Below are 24766 nucleotides of genomic sequence, written 5' to 3'. Positions count from 1 at the left end.
AGCAATGCTCTTGTCGGTGTAGCATCCTCCACCCTTGTCTATCAAAGGCCAATTCCTTGACTTCCTTATAAGACACGACAAAAAAAAAAGAGTATAAATCCGTCTATTTGACTTTAAATAAGAATGTTGACGATATGGACGTAGGGAGGAACCGCGTATCGTCCTATATAACGGCGCCATTTGCGCTATTATGACGTCACATCCGCGCCGCGGGCCGTGGACGTCCCTTGGTGTACCCGTCACTTGAAGAGACATTCACATATCCTTATACATACAAAGTTTGAATCCCAACACGGGCTTAAGCCGATGATTTTCAAATTTGTTTTCTAATTCAAGTCTGGATCACAAATGATTGATTATCACGTTAAGCTAAGCGCTGAAAGAAAAGATCGTGAGGAAACCCACATTCCCGAGAAATGTTTTTCGGAGGTATTTGATGTATTGGGCTGGTTTTCTGGTTTTGGTGGGGCTTAGGATTCCTCAAGTTAAACATTATTATTATTATTATTGTTTTATTAGTTTATTTAGTCGACATTTTAAACATTGATAATATTTTTTCTCCGAGCACAATAATAATTCACACCAGTGATGTGCGATCCCGCCATTATTAATAAGGCGCAAACGTTATGTGAAAAACGCTTTATTACTTAACCTTTAGGCAGATAAGACTAGAATACAAGAAAGAACAATTTGAAAAAGAAAAGAAGCCCATGTCCTTACTATTAAACTGTTTTTAGTTTGGAAACATTCATTTGGCCATTCCCACTTTGGGAACGGCACATCACTGACTCACACTCGTCACATCGTCTATCTATGGCTTAGATAGACGATGTGACGAGGGCATATGCCCTCTCCTTCCTTCTCCTTCCTATCACTCTCTAGTTCATTCAAACTTCACTCAATCTATCATAATATTACGTCTATGCATCCCTTCTACGCTCTACACCTTCTGTACTTCTCACGTAACTCCTCTACTTCTCACACAACCATCTCAACTCACCTTTCACTCACTCAGCCTGCCCACACTATTGTTGCTATTTTTCGAAGAAAAAAAAAACACTCCACTTTAAAGTTGTTTTATAGTACTAGGAGCAGCCTCCGTGATCTAGTGGTTAGAGCGTCAGGCTCACGATCTGGAGGTCCGGGTTCGATTCCTGACGGGGACACTGTCGAAATCACTTTGTGAGACTGTCCTTTGTTTGGTAAGGACTTTTCAGGATTGAATCACCTGATTGTCTGAAAAAGTAAGATTCCGTGCTTCGGAGGCCACGTTAAGCTGTTGGTCCCGGCTATTAGCCGTAAAAACACCTTCACCAACCCGCAGTGGAGCAGCGTGGTGGAGTATGCTCCATATTCAGCAATGGGACGTATATAGGCTGTTTATGTTATGTTTTATGTAATAGTACTAGGTACTGTGTTATTGTTGGTATTAGTAATTACTAGAAAAGTATTAGTAATGTGATACAGCCGCGCAAACATCGTGGCGCCACAAGGTAATAGTAGGTATTCATCATTATTTTATTTATAACACGCAGATTCGCCGAAATACTTAGTAAGTACGAGTACTTATATCAATTTACTGGGATATCAGTTCAATTATTATTTTAATTGCCTATTTCGGGTGTATATCAAAGGTGTGTCTGTAGGCGGTTTGACTTTCGATATACGTATTTACTAAATTGAAGGAACTTTAACGGGCCTAATACCTCTTCAATGTGTGGGTTGCTGCCAGATTTTGAAAATAACGTCTCATCATTATCATTACCAATTTAAGAGCCACGCTCTTGTCGATGTAGTATTTTCACTTCCTTATAAGACATGACGTTCACATTCTCTTTAATCTCTTCCATGTAAGCTCTTCTTGGTCATCCCCTTCCTCTCTTTCCTTGTAGCTTTCCTTCTATGATGTTTTAAATAAATTCGTCTGCCTTATTAAGTATCCAATCATCTTGCTTCTTCTGTACTCAATAACTCTCAATATTTGCCTCTTTTCCCTTACTCTTACTAGCACTTCCTCATTAGTAACCCTTTCTGTCCAACTTATTCTTTCCATCCTACACCTAATTTCAAAGGCTTTAGCTAGGTGCTTATATGGCTACTGGTAAAATAATACACGTATACTTATAACATCTATTAAACTACTTATAATTCGGCGAAGATGATTATATTCCAATTTGACTTTTTCTATCGTGTGGATTGTGAGAATACCAACCTCATCAACCCTGGTGCCAGGGTTATTACTGAGCCGCCAAAGCCGACTACGTACATAACATAACATAACAAAATTAAATACTTTATCAGTAAGTAAATCACACATACTTACTACATCAGTAAGTAGTAACCGGGACCAACGGTTTAACGTGCTTTCCGAAGCACGGATCATCTTACTTTTGGACAATCAGGTGATCAGCCTGTAATGTCGTAACTAAACTAGGGATTACAAAGTGGTTTTTGTGATTTGTCCCTACCGGGATTCCAACCTGGGACCTCCGAATCATGAGCACAACGCTAAATCACTGGACCACGGCGACCGTTATTCCAATTAGTAAAACGCTAGAACTGTGAAATTATTATAATAATTTAATTTGAAGCTTTTGGCGGCTCAGTAATAACCCTGACACCAGTGTTGATGAGGTTGGTATTCCACCTCACAACCCACACGATAAGAAGAAGATTATAATAATTCATTTTTCGTGTGGCTTGTGAGGTCAATGATCCACCTCACCAACCGTTATAAAATTATAAGTCAACTTGTATTTTTTAAAGTATTGTGAGGAATAAATAACTTTTAATTACTTTGTCGAAATTAGAGATTTCCGAATAATTTCTTTAATTTTTTATATGACATGTTGGTGCCACCATATTTGCGCGGTTGTATCACATTCCTAATATTATTCTATTATTACTAATTAAATAAAATTTAATTAAATTAAAAAATAAATAATAATAAAATAAAAAATAAAAATAAATTTTCTAATAAATTATAGATGTCGACGTTTTTATATTTATAAGACGAAACATATCGCTCATGATCATAGATTTACTAATACCGTAGATTAAACGTCAGGGCTCAAAAAGTGGAACGCAAAGTTACTGTTAATATAGCGAGGTTGACAGTGCTTTACATCAGTGCGCGATTAGGCGCCGAACTGGCAACAAAAATAGAAGCTCAAAGCGAAAAAGAAGCAATAAAAAGTAATAAAATTGTGCATGTTATCATAGTATAAACATTTTAATTTTCGCAGTAATACCCACCAAAATTATTATTTTTATTTAAAATATATTAAGACAAGTACTCCCCGTCAATCCGAGTCGCAGTATGTATCTTAATTTGACAAGATTTTATTGAATGTATAATCGCTGTGCACGAATGTATAGCTAAACAAGCGCCAAGTTTTCGTCGCTTGATACAACGAACGCTGTACTCGTATCTACTTTAGTGGTAAATCAATGCGCACTGTATCCAAAACTGACTTTGAACGTCTATTGTCTACACACACACACACTCTCACACACACACACACACAAAAAGCCTGATGTTTGTTTTTTTTTTTCAATTCACTTTTTGTCCTTATTTTCACATTATTTTATTTTTAAGTTAAGTATTTATATATTTTAACCCTCGGAAGCAGCGTGGTCACTCCCAACACAAGCATATCAAATTGCTTACTGGGAGGTCCACAATTTCGATATTTTAAAATACTGGAGAAAAATAAAAATTATATATATTTTTTTTATTGTCTAGAGACTTGCGAGTTAGTGAGGGGGGTAGTAGTTACTTAGTAGTTACTTGAGGGGTAGTAGTTGTGAGTGTTATATTAAGACTTAAAGCAGTTAAACTCTGTATTGTATTCGCAGAACGCACTATACACCTCTGCCTAAAGACAGCTCTCTGCGTGTGCATAGATGTGTTGCTGTATGTTATGTTACTTAAAGCAGGGTATATAAAATACCTACAAAAACATAAATTTTATTTATTCCAACTAATGGTTCATAATTTCACCACTGTTTACAAATAATTCGCTGGGCTCAGTGACTGAAATTTTGCTCTTTGATTGTACAGTCATGAGCAATATAATGTACCCACTTTAGGACTCTGTCGCACTAACATATTTGACATTTAGTGAGACTTACCTACAGTTCAATTTGTCAAAAAAGTTAATGTGACATGGTACCAAAGTGTATACATATTAATGCTCGTGACCGTACATCTGAGAGATAACTTATCCAGTAAAGAAGCATCTTCGCTCAGCATTCCATCTAAAGGCCTATTCAGACGTACGACGTTAATGGTTTCGCCATGTTACGAGTATTAGGGCCCTCCAAGTGCCGTTGAAAGTTAATTGATTCGCTGACAATAGAATTTAAACTTTAGTTATCCGTGTCATAGACTCCAGGTTCGTCTTTACGATGCGTCGCTCGTCGAGACCTCGCACTTCATACGCGTGCGCTGTTTTGCATTTTGCAAGTATGTTTATCTCTAAGTACTTGATGTTGTCATCACATAATATACCTCTACCTACATACATCTAAATATATAAAAGGAGAAACTGACTGACTGACATATCAACGCACAGCCTAAACGGCTAAACGTAGGCACTTGAAATTTGGAAGGGACGTAGCTTAGGTACCGTAGAGGTGCACTAAGAAAGGAATTCAAGGAATTCCCACGGGAACGGGAATTAGCGGGAAAATTTATGTAATTGTATGAAAAAACTAAACCGCTTAAGTTAGACGCTTGAAATTTGGCATGCAGGTATCTTAGTTAACTTAAAGCTTAATTGCAACAGGATATTGCAAAATTCCCACGGAAACGGGAGTTAGCGGGAAAAAACATTTGTATGAAAAAATCGAAACCGCGTAAGATAGATGTTTTCAATCTAGCATGCATGCATACTTTCGTAAATATAAAGTTTAGTTATGGCTGTATTTTGAAAAATGGGAGTTAGCGGGAAAAAAATATGAAAAAAACTAAACTGCATAAGTTAGATGCTTGAAATTTGATAATTGCACTCCCACACACACAAAGATCTTTCTTTTATAACACGCCACGCGGACGAAGTCGCGGGCAATAGCTAGTCGCATATAAAATCCAATACTTTATTTATTCAAAATATCCGTGATAGCACGGTTCGGGGAACGCGTGACCTGCATCGTAGTGTCAGGGGTATGAATCTCGGCTCTAACTGGATTCGGCTTTATGAGTTTGAATCCAAGTTTGGATCATAGATAATTATTGATATCACGTGGTTTGCACGGTTAGTGGTAAATAGGCTCGCCTCCTATAACATGGGACTTAAACATAGCTAGCGAGAAGTGTGTATATAAGGGAGGCAAAAATTACGCATATAAAAGTAAGTGCGCAATGCAAACAAATGTCAAATAGCAATATTGCTTTTGTAGATGAATTGCTTTGATGTGGCCATTTGAACCCCCAAGTACTATTACCCGTTCGGGGATACAGGTCTGATGTTATGTTATTTACTACGTACAAATATGTACTTCCTACATGTTTTTTTTTGAAACTATAGTCTAGTAGAAATCTATTTGGCTTCAGCGTGTCATAAGTAATAAAAAATAAATTAGATATTTATTATCATGATCATCATCAGCCGTACGACGCCCACTGCTGGGCATTAGATATTTATTATATTGAACCAAAATTTTTATACAAAAAAAAGCTCAGTGTAGATACCTCTGACTACCCCAAGTGGGGTAAAGAAGATATAGTCGTGCGTGAGCTTATGTTTTTATCAATGAAAATTTCGTGTACCTACTTAATTGACCCTACGAGTATCGAATGTGGGACCTCCGGATCGGTGGTCAAGATTTTACCATTAATTAATATGTCTAATCAAAAAAGCTGTAGTAGCCCAGTTGGTAGCACGCTTGCCTCTCACTTTGAGGTTGCAGGAGCACAGGCCTAGACCAATAATAGTCGAATTTGTTTTCAAATTCATGTAAGGAACATAAATGATTACCACGTGCTCGTCGGTGAACCAAAACATCGTGAGGAGACCCACATTCCCGAGAAATGCTTTTTAGGAGGTACCTATCTGATCTAACTTGTATTGAGCTGGTTTTCCCTTCGCGGGTTGGAAGGTCAGACAGGCAGTCGCTTCTGTAAAAAACCGGACCTGTCAAATCTTCAGGTTGGGTAAGCGGACCCTGTGAAAAACGGGCTAATGCTAGGGGGATGATGAGTAGTGTCTATTCAGTTATGAGTGTTAATATATACTCTTACTTTGATCATCTAACTTGGGTGGAAGAAACAGGTTCTTAGCAACAAGTGCCGTTTAAGCGATGCAAAACGGGGCACTTCAAACTTGCGTACTGTTTTGCATTTTGCAAGCCTTTATTGCTGTCTACGTACATACCTACTGTTTTAGTATAAAATACTAGCTACTATGTACTATAGACTGACACTTACGATGCCATAAACGCAAGAAACACTAATCAAGAACGACTGGAAGAGATAACTTTTACATAGAGCTCAGTGAGATCTGGGTATACTTAGTTCATCTTGGACCTTCGGTGTGAGTGTGCACTGTGCCCTGAAACCTGCACGCAGGAGGACTTGATGAGCGCTTCCGCCCGTGCTATTGCCGTGGCAGCATTTTGGGCAGCAATTATACAATATATTACGTTGTTCGACTTGTCATCGATGCGAAAGAAGTGAAGTTCATCTTGCAATGAGTACTATGGAAGGACAGTAGGTATAGTACGTGTCTGACTTATGTCAGGAGCCTTATACGGCTCAATAGTGACCCTGACACCAGGGTGCTAAAAATCGGTCAATGACCTCACCGCCCACTCGAGGTAAGAAGACGTACTTGTAAGTGTACGTGCAAGTCGGAATTGTACGAAAACGCGTCTAAATGCGATCGGTTTTATCAAGTCATCGATTATAAATAATAAGTCCATAACGTAAAATCTCTTTTACGCCCAATGTCTCTCTCTCTCTCTTGTTAGATAACGTTCTCTTTTAACAACTTGGGGTCAAAGATAAATTATAAAATGTTAATCTAGAGTAGAAGCCAGTCTAAGATGATCAAACATCAATCTCATTTCACTATTCGACTTAATTCCGAATTTAATTTATGAATTAAGTAACACGACGACGTTTGACCGCTATTGATGACGTCACAGGACAGTTCTATACAAACTCCAAAGAAAACCTTCGTTTTGAAGTTTCGTAAAAAGTATCTCATTTGACTGTTGTTGTCGCGTTTTTGTCCTTCAAGCGAACTATCCCTGTAAACGCAGCATGGCTGGTATTTCCAGTACGCACAGCTTATTATAGGTTAGCGGTTGTTTACAATGCTTGCACGCACGTATGCATTGGGTAACTGCTATCATAGCTACTTGCTTCTGGTGTACCTTTCAAATCTAGTAAGTTGTAGGTACTAAATACCTACATGTGCTAGGAATATACGTAATATAATTAATTGTAAGTAGTAATAGTTAATAAGGCACTTGACCGGATTAGCGAATTGGCTTCTCACTAATAGGGATTGTGGGCATGAATTGAATTAATGTATTATAGGCTCTTAGGAAGTAAAACTGCATATTTCTCCCACCAGGTGTCGCTGCTGTTGAGTTCTTAAAATCTGCTACAATTACATATTCATACTTTTTGATTTTCTATCTGTTGTCTCATTTTTACCTGACTGCGGCGAAGCAAAAATTAGGGTTATGTGTTTGACCGCTATGTTTGTATGTGTATAAATGCACGTCTGTTCCAACCTAACTTCTAACCCAGATTATGTCAAATGATAATAAATGACTATTCTATGTAATAGTGATAAAACCACACACCTAACATAATATGTTACCAAAACCACTATAGATAAAAATACCAATGACAAACATCAGCGTGCCACAGAGTAAAAAGTGGCAAGTAAATATTTGACGTGGTCCGTACCGGACGCACTGTCCACTGTATAGAATATTAATCGCTCGCTGTTACCGTTCATGTTCAAAACTCATTTATTAGTCACGAGTGTGAATGTTGGCGATAAGCGATCAGCGGTGAACTGGGGGGTTAAAAAGGCCACGCGCAAGCAATTCCTCCAAAAAAGCAATATTGCTATTTGACATTTGTTTGCATTGCGCACTTACTTTTATATGCGCAAATGTCAAACTACAATATTGCTTGTTTAAATGAAATGAGTCGATGTGTATTTTAACTCCCTGAGAGTTTAGCCAAGTTTCACCTTAACATAAATATACGTCCCACTGCTGCGCACAGGCGAGAAACGATGGAGGATGGAGCTGAAAGAGAGGAGTTCATTCAACTAGAGAGGGTATGGAGCATACTCCACTACGTTGCTCCAGCGCGGGTTGGCGGAGTTCTTTGGGCTAGTAATCTGGGAACGGCTTAATGTGTCTTACGAAGCATAGAACATCTTAATTTTCAGAATGTTCTAGTCAAACAAAGGACAATCTCATGTTATACTTCCTCCCCTTGACTGAGGGATTGTCTGTGCATAGCAGGACGATTCTATTCTATTCTACTCTATTATACTCTATTATACTCTATTCTACTCTATTCTACTCTATTCTACTCTATTCTACTCTATTCTACTCTATTCTACTCTATTCTACTCTATTCTACTCTATTCTATTCAATTCTATATAGGTTGTTTATGTTATGATTAGGCATGTTGTACAGTAAAAAAGTCGCTTCTCGCTAGTACTGAGGGAATCGTTTACCTTTAAAGAGAGGACGACGCAAACGCAGGAAGTCGGAATTATGAATTTAATTCATGCTGTGTATTGACGACGTTCTAAATGGTTCGGTGACCATAAGAAGGGGTCACTAATAATATCTTTGGATTGATTGTGATGTCATTAGGCCGTGAACTAGAGGATGATGAAATGACCTTAGTAGAAATTATAATTACGAACTTATTACAAATAATTTTAATCTCACTGGCTAAATACTGGAAAGTGGCTAGAAAGTAGTCATTTTGTTGTTGACATAATTATACTACTATGTGATATAATAACTACTTGTGACTTTGCAATGAGTAAATGAATATGAACTGTAGAAGCACTGCGAAGGATTTTTTGAATGTTCAGTCACTAAGGAGAGAAAGAGATACCACGCGAAAGAAATCGCGAACAACAGCTAGTTAAATATACTTACCTATGTTTGGGAAGGAGTGAATGACAGAAATTTTGCAAATACACACAGTACATTATGTTAAACATGAAGTCTTTATGTCGGCACAAACGAGGTATCAACCACAGCCACCAATGGCCAGCGACAAACAGTTGACACGATTTTTCTTATACAGGGTGTTAGTGGTATCGTAACGAATAGGTACTAAGGGGGATGATTCAGACCATGATTCTGAGTTAATATCAGGTGGAATGTTCCATCGCAATATTTGTTTTTTTTTTAAATTTTTTAAATTATTTTCAATTCTATACTTTTGCGATGGAAAATTCTACTTGACTTGATGATGGTCTGAATCGACCCTCAATGTTTCCGTTACGGCGTCGCTAACACCCTGTGTAGAAAAAAAATTGAAAAAACCCACGACGGTACAATCTCATCGAAAAAGAATAAAGTAACTCAAAACCCCCGACTTAACCCAATTATTATGTAACGAAATATTATAATAGACTTAAAAATACTTTCTAAAAAACAGTTGATATCTCGAGAAATCGGTAATAGATATACTTAAGTACCTAAACAATGAATATGGATGTTTACAGGTTTTTCCTAACGTGTCTGTTTCTCGAAGATATACTTAAAGGTAGTGATAATAATTTTACATATACATAACCGAGGAATATCCGTCGGGGGCTGCCTTTTCTATATCAAATTTCAACAAAAATTTAATCATACTTATAAGTGTATTTTATGTCGTCGTTAAACATCTACAATTCATCAATAATTGTATTCACGTCACTAGAAAAACTTTAGATGGGTTAATGGCAGCCCCCGACGGACGGACATTATCGGGACGAGGTAGTAGCTGAACACATATCTATGCTTTTTCTTTATTCCCACTTTAGCAGCGAAGTTGTAATACGATAAACTTGCGGTTCTATAATTAGTAGAAAGTAAGTACCCAAGGCTTTAAATTAACTATATTTACGTAAGAAAAGTCAACGGAATTAGCATAAAGAGAATATTATCATGATGGCTCTGGCAATAACATTGGCTAGTGAATAAACAGGCGAGCTTTCGAAATGTACAACTGCGACATAATCACTAAGCAAACGTTCTTGATTGTATGTAAATATTCACTTTTATTGTGTTGTTTTTGTGAGGTATAAAGAGAGAGACAATAAACTAATTAGTCGCGTTATGAGTTCACAATTCTAGTAAGTAATTCATATTCGTAACAGTACATACAAATACTTTGTTTATATTACTTATATTTTCACGCGACTTCTATTTCTGTGAATCATGCTTTTATTTACGATGTAAAACATCAAAACTTGCAATTTCGTTGAAATCTTATACTTATAATAAATCTGTAGAGAGGTCAATTCTGTACATTAAATATTTTTTCAAAATAACTATCAGGGGGTGATAAGTGATCGATACTGATGCCAAAAATGCAATCAGTAAAATTTTTGTCTGTCTGTCTGTCTGTCTGTCTGTCTGTCTGTCTGTCTGTCTGTCTGTCTGTCTGTCTGTATGTTCCTTATAGAAACAAAAACTACTGGACGGATTTTAATGAAACTTGGTACAATTATTCTTCACACTCCTGGACAGGTCATAGTATACTTTTCATCACGCTACAATCAATAGGAGCAGAGTAGTGAAGGGAAATCCTTTTGTATGAAAAATCTAAACCACTCAAGTTAGACGTTTGAAATTTGGCATGCAGGTACCTTAGATACCGTAGAGGTGCACTAAGAAAGGAATTCCCGAAATTCCTACGGGAACGGGAATTAGCGGGAAAATCCTTTTGTATGAAAAATCTAAACCACTCAAGTTAGACTTTTGAAATTTGGCATGCAGGTACCTTAGATAACGTAGAGGTGCACTAAGAAAGGAATTCCCGAAATTCCCACGGGAACGGGAATTAGCGGAAAAATATTTTTGTATGAAAAATCTAAACCATTCAAGTTAGATGTTTGAAATTTGTCATGCAGGTACCTTAGATACCGTAGAGGTGTACTAAGAAAGGAATTCCCGAAATTCCCACGGGAACGGGAATTAGCGGGAAAATCCTTTTGTATGAAAAATCTAAACCACTCAAGTTAGACGTTTGAAATTTGGCATGCAGGTACTTTAATAAACTTAAAGCTTAGTTGCAACAGGATATTACAAAATTCCCACGGGAACGGTAGTTAGCGGGAAAAAAACATTTGTATGAAAAAATCAAATCTAAATAAAAGGAGAAACTGACTGACTCAGTGACTGACATATCAACGCATAGCCTGAACGGCTAAATGTAGGCATTTGAAATTTGGAAGGGACATAGCTTAGGTATCGTAGAGGTGCACTAAGAAAGGAATTCCCGGAATTCCCACGGGAACGGAAATTAGCGGGAAAATCCTTTTGTATGAAAAATCTAAACCGCTTAAGTTAGACGCTTGAAATTTGGCATGCAGGTACCTTAGTTAACTTAAACCTTAGTTGCAACAGGATATTGCAAAATTCCCACGGAAACGGGAGTTAGCGGGAAAAAAACATTTGTATGAAAAAATCGAAACCGCGTAAGATAGATGTTTTCAATTCAATTCAATTAAATTATTTAATGCATTCCATGTAGTACAATGGGGTGTTACATAGGCATAGGAACTAAAACATGGACCCTGTAGGGCACAGCAACGTTGAAGGGAAGAGAGGAAGTGTGTATTAAAATTAAAACTCAATGAACAATCAATTAAAAAAAAATCAATTCAATCAATTGATTCAATCTAGCATGCATGCATACCTTAGTAAATATAAAGTTTATTTTTGGCTGTATTTTGAAAAATGGGAGTTATTGGGAAAAAAATTGTATGAAAAAATCTAAACTGCATAAGTTAGATGCTTGAAATTTGATATGCACTCCCACACACACAAAGATCTCTCTCTTATATAACACGCCACGCGGACGAAGTCGCGGGCAAAAGCTAGTAAACAAATAAATTTATTTCTCACATACAAAATAAATGAATAATAACAATAACTCTTCTTGTTTTCAGGTAAGCGAGCAAACTTCTCTAAAACAAGGTTTGTAAAACTATACAGTTTTAAAAGTTTCTAAAAGCTTTTTTAAAACTTCAACTTAAGTTTCATAAAATTGCCACGAGGCACGTGGTGGCGCTGCTATTGATCCGTTGCGTACCGAATGGTTCTTGTCTAAGAGGCAAAGTACTCAACTACACTCACGCTTTGATAGTTCGAGGATAAAAGTACAGATGGCGCTGCGGGTAAGGTTTTATTTACGTAGTTAATTTTTTTCTCGTAACGTATTTTCGTTTAAGTTATTACTTTAGTGAGTGACGTTTTATCCTATGTAAAGAAATAAACACTGATGTATAATTAATTATGTTACTATAGGAAATAGTAATAGTAATAGACGAAAATGTAATATTTGACTCTACAGCATTCATATACGCATTATTTTTAAGAAGAACTAGAAAAAGACATATGTATATTATGTATGTATACAAAATACCTTCAATAATAGAGAGTATGCAATCGAAATAGGTATAAGTGATATATAATATATAAGTGATATAAAAGACGAAAGTACGTTATTAGGTCCATTAGGTTTAATTATTACGGTATCAAATTAGACAATTATTGTAGGTAGGTATGTAAGTAGATTCTAAGTAGGTAAATGATAGTGAAAACCATTTCATTTGACTACCTACGCAATAATCCAGGGTTACATAACGTCTAATTGAAACCCACACTATGGGTTTTTGAGTTCGAATAAATTTCAATATTACAATTGGTAATTGCCACGCTAGCGTGTACCACCTCAGGCAGTTCTACCCGAATGTAAATATATACCTAGGTTTGTAGTAATCTGAATATACTTAGGTATTCTCGCAAAGATATCACACCAATGGTCCCACCTTAGGCCGATAATACGTGAGACTGTGCACAAATGCGTACTTAGAAGTATTTAATGTAACTATGGGCATAATACCTACTTGATACGACCTATTGACAGTTTTAACAGTTTACCATCTGAGCACGATCTAGACCTGGAGGATTAAAAGGGCCACATCGAAGCAATTCATCTAAGAAAGCAATATTGCAATTTGACATCTGCGCATATAAAAGTAAGTGCGCAATGCAAACAAATGTCAAATAGCAATATTGCTTTCTTAGATGAATTGCTTCGATGTGGCCATTTTAGCCCCCCTGTTTTGTTCTAAAGTATCAATGATGCGACAAAAAATTGCGAAAACTCTCTTTGAGACACGAGTGACTTCTTAGCCCTAGTTTGTGAACGTCAAATGTTTGTACCTACCTTACTTAACCTACTTTAACCTACTTAATTAATTCTTGATTTTTATGATTGTAAAAGTGTATATAATTTAGCCACTATTAGGTGGACACTTGTAGTTAGCCCTTAGTTATTGTCTGGTTATTATTTTAGAGAATGTATATGGCCGTAAGTATTCCTCAAAATAAATAAATAAATAATGCAGAAGACCATTTTATACTAGGTTACCTACGGTGCGGCGTAAAGTGGCGCTTACGTGTACTTTTTGTATTTCCCTTTTTAATAATGATTTCAATGACATTACATCAATACTTATGCTTGGAAGTAAGAATAATGCTTTGTTTACACAGAAAGGAAATGTCTTAACGACATTATTATTACCAATAGACTTATTATTGTCGTTTCTGAGACAAGTGTTCCGACCATCTTGAGATGCTTGACCCGATTTTTCCGAATTTATTGTTCATCGCTCCCTCGACAGTCTCGTTATAATCAAGTGGCTTGCAAATGAAACGATTAAAAATACAAAAGCCACTCCCCAATCTTTTGTTGGATTGTCCGAAGCAACCTTATGAGGTGCAGCATAAAATTTTAATTAAGCAAATAATGATTCCGCTGTATTCGCTCCTTATTCTGCCATTTATATGTTCTTTAATCATGAGATTATCCACAGTTCTCTTTTCTTAAAAATATAAGGGAGAGAAAATACCGCAGCTCTTGTTTTTTTGATATATTTTTCCATTGAAGGTGAAGATTTATGAAGTCTTCTCGCTTATAACGTAGTATGTTTCTAAAAAACTCAAGCTCACAGTCTGTAATTTGGTAGACTGCGGGGCATCACGCCTGTATCCCCGAAGGGGTAGGCAGAGGTATATTACACCCACTTCACGCCAGCTATGTTTAAGTCTCATGGCAACAACATACAGCCATACACATACTGTCTAGTCAGTCAGGTAGTGTTGTTTGTGATAGACAGAGAAATTCATAAATCGTTAGGCAACTAAGATACTTACTCATAAAGTAGTTAGGTGTCTTAATGGTGCTAATTCCTGTAAACACCATCGAATTTTTTTTTTTAAGTTATATCTGTCATTTTTTTATCCGCCGAAAAGGTAAGGGACGGGTAATCGATAAGCATAAAATTTATGGAACACACGTCAATTTTAAGCACAAATCTAAAACAACTGTCTAAAAATTTTACAATGGCCAATAACCTGACAGAATTATGTTGACAGCACTCGTGAAACGATTTTCATACCAGCGAGATATACCTTTTTGATTCGCCCGGGTTATAACTCATTTTTCCTAAAATTAAGATCTGTCAATCATCCGTCCCTTTCCTTTTCGGCGGATAAGAAAATGACAGGTATAACTTAAAGTAAAATTAGGTGGTGTCAGCAGGAATCGGGGCCAATATATAGCTCCCTTCGTTAAACGTGATTTTTTCTCAATCTTTACGAGAAGTCGCGGGTTGCCACCGTTATGCTTAAGTCATTAGTATTATTTCAAACATGGAACTCATCAAATTGAATTTCTCTAATAGTTCAACGAGATACCGAAGAGACACGTACCCGAATGGTGAAACTGGACAATTGGCCTCTGCCCAAACCGATGTGGACACCATATGATGACCCTTATGTATGTAGTAGTTTACTGAAAATCTTAAGCATGTGCTAAGTACCAACCAACACGCATACACTGCTCATATAATAAAACTGTCTGCTAAAATTACTATACTCAAGCCTATCTTTGTTCTTAAGTACGTACTCTCTTTCCGTCCCCAAACAATCCCACTTTAATATTTAGCAAATCTTTGGTCATTGTTTACAAAATAGAGTGAATACATAATATTTAAATATATGAGTGAGTGTATATTGACAAAATTTGAGATGTCCTTAGAAAAGGTTTAGTACGATAGAATAAAATAGAATAGAATAGAATAACTTTATTCTCAAAACAGTGAAGGTTACAAAAGCATTTACATAAATTAAGTTTAACAATTTGTGACTAGTAGCTAACACTGCCCAGGGAAATGGGACTGACTCAGCATATTGTTCGATCTTCTCTGGCGTGCGTGTGAAGCGATTGATGAAAGTGGAGGCAGCAAGAGAAGTGTGTCAGGATCGAAGCTAATGGAATTCCAGTCTCTGCTTACCCCGGTGGGAAATAGGCGTCAGTTTATGTATGCATGTATACAGGGTGTTAGTGACATCGTAACGAAAAAAAAAATGGAACGCCTATTTTATTGTACTAAAAACGATGGTGGGTGTTTTTCTTGTCGCAAATGTTTAATTAAGATTTTCAATTTTTACTGTGCCGCAATGTAAGTCGAACAACGCGCCACACAGACGCTAAACTTACGCGCGGCTACGTTACGCGTGTGAGATACGATGTTGATATCTAGGTAGGAGTTTTCATTCTCTTGTATTTAGATGCTTAGTAGTGGTTCAACGTTTAAAAATGTTGTTTGTTGAAGTAGAACACCTACTGCCACGATTTTTCACGCACGGTACCTACCTACCAGTTATTAAAACGTTCCTAACTTATTAACAATAAAAACCCTACTCTTGCCTTACCTTAATTGTTATTCCTTCGGATGAAGTACCTAGGTAGGTACCCTAGAACATGTCACGTCACGTAGGTATGCAACATCGCGTTTCCTCCGCGGTAGGTAGGTATCACACGCACTCACAAACACAACACCTTGCTCTTTAATAAACATCAACAATCTTCCATACTTTTGCGCAGTAAATGGTCTATGATCTATCATCATAGTCGACACTACTCATTTACAGAATGAAACAAACACTCACAAACACGAAAAAAATATCCTCGAAAAACATCACGCGATTCGGGTCAAGCTTAGTATTCGACTGAGCGGAAGCGCGCGGCGGCGTTAGCGCAAAGCATCAAAGGCGCCGACTAAGGGCGCCGACGACGCACCGGCCGCGGCCGCGTCGAGCCGACGACTAGAGAGAGAGAGAGAAGTATGTTTATGGTGCAAGTGACAGAGAAAGAAATAGTATCTGTTCGTATGCCTACTTTATTGGCGAGCGTTGCCCTTGACCCGTGCGCCGGCTATTCACCTGCGCATAGCTGAAGTTGTAGATACGTTATTATTATTATTGATGACATTGATAAAATTTAATAATTAGTAATTTTTATTTGTTTATTTTAAATGTGCGTTCTATGCAGCTTAAAACACAATATGGGACTGAAAAAAATCTATTATTTTTATGAATTTGGCGACAGGAAACTTCACTTGATACCTATCAACTCAAAGAAATACCTAGTATCTGTTCGTAATGCCTACTTTATTGGCGCGCGTTGCCCTTGATCCGTGAGGCTATTCACGTCCGAGTATCCATCAAGACAGATCAAACAAGCCCTAACTTGGAGGTCTTGCGTCCCAGGATCCTTTAATTATGTCTTAGAACCTTCTTGGCCTATGTGGTCCAGTGGTTGAGCGATGGGATGCGGAGGGTCCGGGTTCGTATTCCGGTGGGGACATATCACAAAAATCTGTTTATAAGGCCTTTGGTTGGGACGTTACAGGCTGATCACCTGATTGTCCGAAAGTAAAATGATCCGTGCTTCGGAAGGTACGTTAAGTCGTTGCTCCCGTCTACTAGGTACTTATGTAAGCACGTAGCCGTTACATGAATATTGTACACAGAACAGGATAGGTTTAATTAGTTCTTTACTGATGATTTAACAATGAGATTTAAAACTACGAATAACTTAGTACTTAATACCTCGGTACGGTACCAACATGTAACAAGAAAAATAAGATCACTCCACTCGGACAATTTTTTTCTTTGAACATGCCGACATTGCCTACGCGGCGGAGTTGCCGAACTATCGATAGGTAGATTATCAATTGTTGAACTTGAAAATTGTCTAAACTATCGAAAGTAGTGATAGCACATTTAGATCGATACTAGCGATAGTACCGATAGGTCTTGCTTTGTAACAATAATGGGTATTGATCTAAAAGATTTATTTATTTTCGATTTTTGTGTAGCGAGGTTTTGCGTAGGTACTTACATACTAAGTTGGTGGATGGTTGACATAGTAGGTAACTAATTACCTAATCTGTGGTGGTTGTGTTAGTTGGTTGTTAGTTATTCTAATGACAACAAAGAATACAATTATTTACTGTTTCAACTGTTTTAGGTAGATAATGGCCCCGATTCCTATGAGTAAATGAATGAATAACCCGGTCGAATCAAAAAGGTATCTCGCTGGTATGCAAACCGTTTGACGTGTGCTGTCAACTTAATTCTGTCGGTTGTTTTAGATTTCTGCTTAAAATTGACGTGTATTCCATAAATTTTATGCCTGTTGATTATCCGTCCATTTAAGAATAAGAATAAAATAAATTTATAATTTACGATAGACAGAGAAAGAAATAGGATCGGTTCGTAGTGCCTACTTTGTAGGCCGCGCCGCCGCCGCGCCGCCGGCGTGCGGCGCGGGGCGCGCGGAGCGGGGCGTGCGGAGCGGGGCGCGCGGCGCGGTGCGTGTGGCCGTTGACCCGTTCGAGCAGCTGTTGTCTCCATTACATCGAAAATTTTCGATAATTTGTCATTATTGTTTTTTTTATTGAAATTTGGGTTCTATGCAGCTAAAAGCACAATATGGAATTGAAAATAATTAAAAACAAAACTCAAAATTTCATGAATTTTGCGACGGAAAATTCCACTAGATATTAACTCAGAATCATGGTCTGAATCATCCCTTTCAGTATTCGTTACGATGTCACTAACACCCGGTATGTACATAACTTTGTATTTCTAAGTAACACAGCTGTTTTGTATTTTTTTGTCAAAGTTTATTAATTTGTAACTAAATTGTTATGTAACTTAATCACTGTTTCACTCTGTTTTGTACAAAATAATCAAAGATTTATTTTTTCATTGAAGTTTCTTTAGACAGAAATAAAGGGTTAGATAGACGTCATTGTTTCGATCCTGTTGCGTTGAGTCAATGAGGATAATAACCTGAAGGTCTTTGCCACCAGACTAAAAAAATCCAAAAAAAAAACAAAGATGATAAAACTGCCTATTTCTCCCATCATGTGTCCCTACTGTTGTCTTACATTTAACAGTTCCACATACTATTTGAGTGAACAAACATTGTTTTGGTTATATTTATTACCCTTTGCGCAGCGTTTATTTGCAAAATCATAGTGTTCTCTTAAAAGATCGGAAAGAAAAAACTATTTTCAATTTTCTTTTTTCAACTGGCTTTTCTTTTTCCTAATTCATCCTTCAGACGGGATACGTTGCTCCACATTTTATAGCAATTTATCACGAATTTTAGCTGAACAGTATGGACAACTGTCAAAATTTAGGAACACTCAACAGTGCTGCCGACGACATTTGAGCTTCTAGTTTTTATTCTCATCTTTTTTAAAAATATAAGCTTACTTATTATTTTTTTACCAACCTGCAGTAGAGCAGCATACTTTCTACATCTGTCTGTATAGCCTCTCTGATAAAGGGAGGCCTGTACCTAAACATGACACGTATATTACTAAATAGAACGTACCAGATTATACTTCAATAAACATAATATTTTACAATAGTTTCAATGCGCGGTAAGCATTAGATCTTTTTTTTATAATAGCCAAGTATGTTCGAGGAGCTCGGTGGCGCAGCGGTAAACGCGCTCGGTCTGCGATTGTTCAAGTTAAGCAACTTTCGCAAAGGCCGGTCATAGGATGGGTGACCAGACCACAAAAAAAAGTTTTCATCTCGAGCTCCTCCGTGCTTCGGAAGGCACGTTAAGCCGTTGGTCCCGGCCGATAATAACCACCAATCCGCACTAGGCCCGCGTGATGGTTTAAGGCCCGATCTACCTATCCATCTATAGGGAAGGCCCGTGCCCCTGCAGTGGGGATGTTAATGTGCTGATGATGATGATGATGATGAGCCAAGTATGCTGGCTCGACTATGCCTGATGGTAAGCATAGAGAAGCCTTAATTGCAGTAACAATTGATAAGCAACGCAATGAGCCAATTTCGAATCAGTTGCGCCTACTAAACGCTTCTTGTTGCCTGGAAGAAATTGCTGCTTAGCAATAAGGCCGCCAGATTGTAAAAAAAAAAAAAATAAAAAAAAAATAAAAAAAAATGTTTATTTACTTTAAAGGTAGATTTTTACAATACAAGGGCTCGGGGTCTCCTTTTAAGCAAGAAGTTGCTTGTAGTAGGAGGCTCCGCTCTTCCATAACTATTTTATACATATGTAAACTAATAATTAAGTGTACGTGTGTATGTGAGGGTGTGTGTGAGTATGTGTAGTGTATGTGCGCTTATGCATGTACGTTATATAATTATGTTATTCTATATATTCGTTAGCAAGATAGATTCTACTTCTGCGTAGGTTTTTTGATTTAACCAAGCTGTAACAGATTTTTTACAGTTATAATGTGACATAGGATATATATTTAGTTTTTTATTTAATAAATTATATATATAAGATGACTGTTTATTGTATTGCCTCATTGCAAATGTAGTTTTAACTCTTACTATCGGAGCAACATCATGTTTTCTTCTCTTATTATTAAATAAATTTGGATCAAAAGGGAGTGCAAGATGTTTTTTAAGAATAAGATGTAGAATGTACAGTTTTCTTATCGTAAGAATATCCGATTTTGTATATAGGAGATCTGTAGGATACCTGAAGGGTTTGAAGAGCATCACTTTTATAAGTGATCTCTGGGCTCTTTCCAATTCCAAAAATTTAGTTTTTGTTTTAGTTTTTGTTTTTGTAGCACCACCCCAATTATTGTACTGTATCTATCTTCATCTGTGTGAATTTGTTTTGTATGTTGTGTGCAATAAAGTATATTTGATTTGATTTGATTCTTGTAAGTACGTAAGCTAGTGTTGCGACGTCCATTTGCAAATGAACACCGCTAGTAATGTTCTGTTTAGATTATTGGCTGTTAATAGAAAATTTACGGAAATCTGGATGACACAACATCATACTACTCATCCAAATTCACCTGTCACGTGAGTTTTGATTACTACGAGAAATACGATACACAGTAGATGCATGCTTGTAGTCCAAACTATAAGCAATTTATCTCAATAAGCACCAAGGCCTTGCACCTTGCGACTTTGGTAACCGACTAATAAGAATTTATGCCTGGCCTGGAGACATCTTATCTTACTTACTCCGCTGGCCAGAAATGTAAATTTAGTGCGAGCATACTCAGGAAAATCAAATGTAAACAAAAGTAAGGAAAACTTCTCAACGAAATATAAGGAAATCTTTTAGAGTGCACTTATTTGTTACGTCTGCTTAAGGGGAATCGTTTGTCTGTTCATCCATTCTAATATTATAAATAAAAAACTGTTTCCTTTTCAAGTCTAAACCGTTGGACTGATTTGGATGAAAATTGCCACATGACTATCCAAAATCGATCGAAATCTAGTGAAAAGGTTTTTTTTTCACGTGACTTATTGTAGATTTGCCGCAGATGGCATTAACTACTTAGCCAGACAGAGTAACAATGTGAATGCTGTTTCCAAGGTCGGAAAACAACAACTTAAAATACAAAATAATACAAAATACAAAAATATTTATTCGTGAATGTTGCGTGTTACAAGATATAACAGGGTTACAGTGTTGTCATCGGTCTCAGCACATTCAGCCAAAAATTGGCATACGAATTTAAAATTGTCATGCATAAAACAAACTACATCAACCTGAGAAATCAACATTAATAATATGAACTTGACAATAATTAAATAATATAATTCAAATTTAAACTCAATAATAATAATTCCTAAATGTCATGCAGAATAATATAATATCAATAATATCAATCATTAATTTCAATTTATAATTAAAAGTAACCAATAAAAAAAATATCCACATATTTAAAAAACAATAATACCTAACTAAAATAATAATAAATATCTAAACATCATTATCAAAAAATCAATTAACAAGTAAATATAATCTTCATTGCATATTTTATATATTTTTTTTGAACTTACTAAATCAATGAGCCGAAATTAGTGTAGGTATTAAAACGATCTCTCTTTCTCTCGCATTCATGTGTATCTTCACCTTCTATGCAGGTGAGAGCCCTCAGCGCTCCCCATTAGTCCGGCCAGGTAAAACGTCACGTAAAAAATAATAAAAAATCACCGCCCATGATCGGTGTAAAATAAAATATGTCTATGTGAATACAAAATCTTAAGTAATATTAGTATTATCTGCACCTATCCAATGTCGGATGCAAAATATTTTTTTTATTTAAACATCTCTACACGCAGTTCAAATGTTTATCAATGATGTCCTTCAGAAAATTCTTTGTACAAATTTAGCAAATAACGGAGACATTCGAAACTTGTTCAGTCGAGAACATATTCTGAATGCAGAACAATTTTCAACGTAGCCCGTGTATAGAATAATCTCTTTCATTGTCGTGTTATTTGCTTTGAGATCCGGTATCCCTACATCCTACTCGGCGACCTTATGCATTTCTTATGATCGCACTCCCTAAAGCTTTTGAGACAAATGTAGAGCTATTTAAATGGAATATTTAGTATTGTAGCATCCATTGTACAAGTTTGTTATTCACTGTTTAAGCAGAATATTTGAGTGAGGGGACCTTTTTCTTCTAACGATATGTTTGTGTTACGTTCCAAGGGTCTTTGCGAAAATTATAATAATATTTTATTTAAGCAAATGTTTTCAATCTTCTTTCGGTTTTTATAACACTGAGAAATGAAACTGTTTGAATTATGTTTTATGATCTCTAAGGAAAACGCAAATGGAAGAAAGCCTAGTCATTACTACCTAATTAAAAGTTATATTACCATTTATAATTTTAAGTCTGAGTAAAAATCTTAATACAGAATCTCGAGCTCGTTTATTTCAATTAGAATTTAAAATGATCATGTCTGCGATATTGAAATTGAAAGGATTCCTATTTAAGCGCACCGCGATCGCGGCCGAGATAGCGTTTAAATGTTTCATTTAAGTCGTCCAATGGGTCGGAAATGGTTGAGAGGGTAAGAAAATCTCCTCCGGGAGCATTAAAATATGTAATGGGCAAAAATAACAGATGGTCTACCGCCGGCGTAACGAACTGTAAGATGGACCCGACCCCAACTGTCTAAAGAGGACCCTAGGGCCGTGGTTACGTTAGCATAGGGATATATAACTTGTTTGGCTGATATATTGTTATTTATCTATCATCTTTGCAGCAAATCTGCGGATAATCGGTGTTTGTTTGCAAAACAAAAATATCCTTTGATAAAGTACAAAGGGAAAAGCCCTGAATCTATTCAAGTGTTTGAATAAAAACACGCAGTGACTTGCTCTTCCGACAAGACAAATCTTCCGTGAACTTGCTTTGGTTGCCTCGTAAAGATAACAGAATTTCACAAGAACTACGCTTTATTCATAAGATGGAGTTTACTGCATAGAGTAAGGTAAATAAAAATATACAGGGTGTTAGTGACATCGTAACGAAAACATTCAGGGATGATTCGGGCCATGATTCTAAGTTGATATCAAGTGTTTTTTTCCGCCGCAAAAGTATGAAACTGAAAATAATTAAAAACACAAAAAACGTGAATTATGCGACGGAAAATTCCACTTGATATTAACTCGGAATCATGATCGGTACGGTGTCACTTACACCGTCTATAGTATTGTAAGATAATAATGTTTATCCCTCCACGTAAAAAAAAACATAGGAAACGTTCAGTAGCTTGTCTTCCCAGGCAAGTTGTAAAATCCAACAAAGGGATTGTGTCTTTTCTAACATGGTGAGCAATTGTTATGGGCGATAGGCTGATCTTGTCACTACAAGAATCAATATCAATCATCATCATATCCATCTTAGGACTTAGTATCAACAGTGGCTGCAAGTTGTTTTTGATTACATGTAGCTCTGTCTACCCCATTAGGGATTACTAGTTTGAGTTTATATCTATATGAGTATGTATGTTTCTTTATTTTAACGTATTGTGCCTGTTCAATATATATTATTCGGTTTCAATAAACTTGATATTGACACCCTTTTTATTCATTTGACAGAAACTATAAATCTCAATTTTGCATTGTCAAGGGATCAGCCTATATATAAACTAACTTTAGTAACACTCTATTCACTTATAGCATGATAAACTCGGGAAAATTCTTGTGAAAATCGACGGAAATCGTTATAAAATCTCTCAAGTCTACATTAGTTGAGTAAAAACGTCCCAGCTCTTGACAAATCGTCCTCTGCGGGATTTCACTTATTGAATGATTGATTTATTTGCCCTTTCCGCAAGTTTATCTGGTTTACAGGTGAAGTTGCAGTCTTTGATTTACTAACTCTAATGCTTTTCCGTATCACTCACTTCTAATTCGTGGTTTTCCCTTTTCAAATGACTTGACATCCCTTGCCCCTAAGCTCTGAGGTCCGTGGAGACATTTACGACCTAAGTGAGGACGATTTCGGGTAGTATGATTGATTTTAAGGTCACAATTGATTTAGTACCCTCGATTTGTGTTAAATGGGAAGTAGAAGGATAAGTGTCAATAACCTATAATGTGTGAACGAGCTGTTCAGGAGTTATATCTGTAAATTAAACAGGCAGATAAATACGCTGGAGGACTTAAAAACTGACTCAACTCCTTAGTTTAGGAAGTTGTATTGTTAAAAACCATAGCCTTTTTATTGTTATTGTGTCCGTCCGACAGGCAAAGGGAACATAGCCCATACAGCCAGTAAACCATAGTCTAATAATGAATCATAGTTTAGAACGAGTTTGTACCAGCCAGATCTTTAGAGCGGTAAACATAGTTCGAAACTTCAAAGTTCATAGAAAAACAAAAACACAATGGCTAAAAAGAATATCAACGCTAGCCGTATTGACAGCATTCTAAACTCAACAACGCCATCTATGTGATTTTCAAAGCCCCTCATTATTATTCTGGTAATAAGATAAATACAATTCATACTAATTGTATTTCAATAGCGGTTATGTAGCACTATCGATGTAGGGTACTTTCGACATAGGATATTTTCAATTTAGGAGCCTTACGATGTAGGCTTCTTTCGATGTAGGGTACTTCCGATGTGGTAAATTCGATGTAGAATGCTTTATATGAGGCATACCTTCGATACTAAGCACGTTCGCTGTAGTGCCTACCTTTCGATGCAAAGTGTTCGATGTTACGACCATCGATGTTTTTACTTACGATTTTATAATCCGGACCCTTCTTTATTAGTATGGAAACATTACTAAATAAAATCCATATCGAATGAATCATACTGAAAATAGATATTAAAATTATTCAAGCAACATAATAAAATGAAAGCA

At 36.6% G+C, this 24766-nt stretch overlaps 1 protein-coding gene across 5 annotated transcripts in view; it reads left to right on the top strand.

Moving 5' to 3' along the window:
* The window catches only part of LOC126366829 (polypyrimidine tract-binding protein 2), a 496400-nt gene that overhangs the window by 142355 nt on the left and 329279 nt on the right, over positions 1 to 24766 (top strand). For 2 of the 5 annotated variants that reach the window (XM_050010128.1, XM_050010127.1), the window contains exon 2: positions 14965 to 15059. The exons of the other annotated variants lie outside the window; for them this stretch is intronic. In XM_050010128.1, the coding sequence (XP_049866085.1) occupies positions 14997 to 15059 (63 nt within the window). In that variant the 5' untranslated portion in view covers positions 14965 to 14996. The remainder of the gene's footprint in view (positions 1 to 14964; positions 15060 to 24766) is intronic. 5 annotated transcript variants of the gene reach the window in all.

Source organism: Pectinophora gossypiella, chromosome 5 (genome assembly GCF_024362695.1).
Source record: "Pectinophora gossypiella chromosome 5, ilPecGoss1.1, whole genome shotgun sequence".
In the NCBI taxonomy this organism is placed as follows: domain Eukaryota; kingdom Metazoa; phylum Arthropoda; class Insecta; order Lepidoptera; family Gelechiidae; genus Pectinophora; species Pectinophora gossypiella.
Note: the sequence above shows the minus strand (reverse complement) of the source record. Positions and strands in the feature narration are given on the sequence as shown.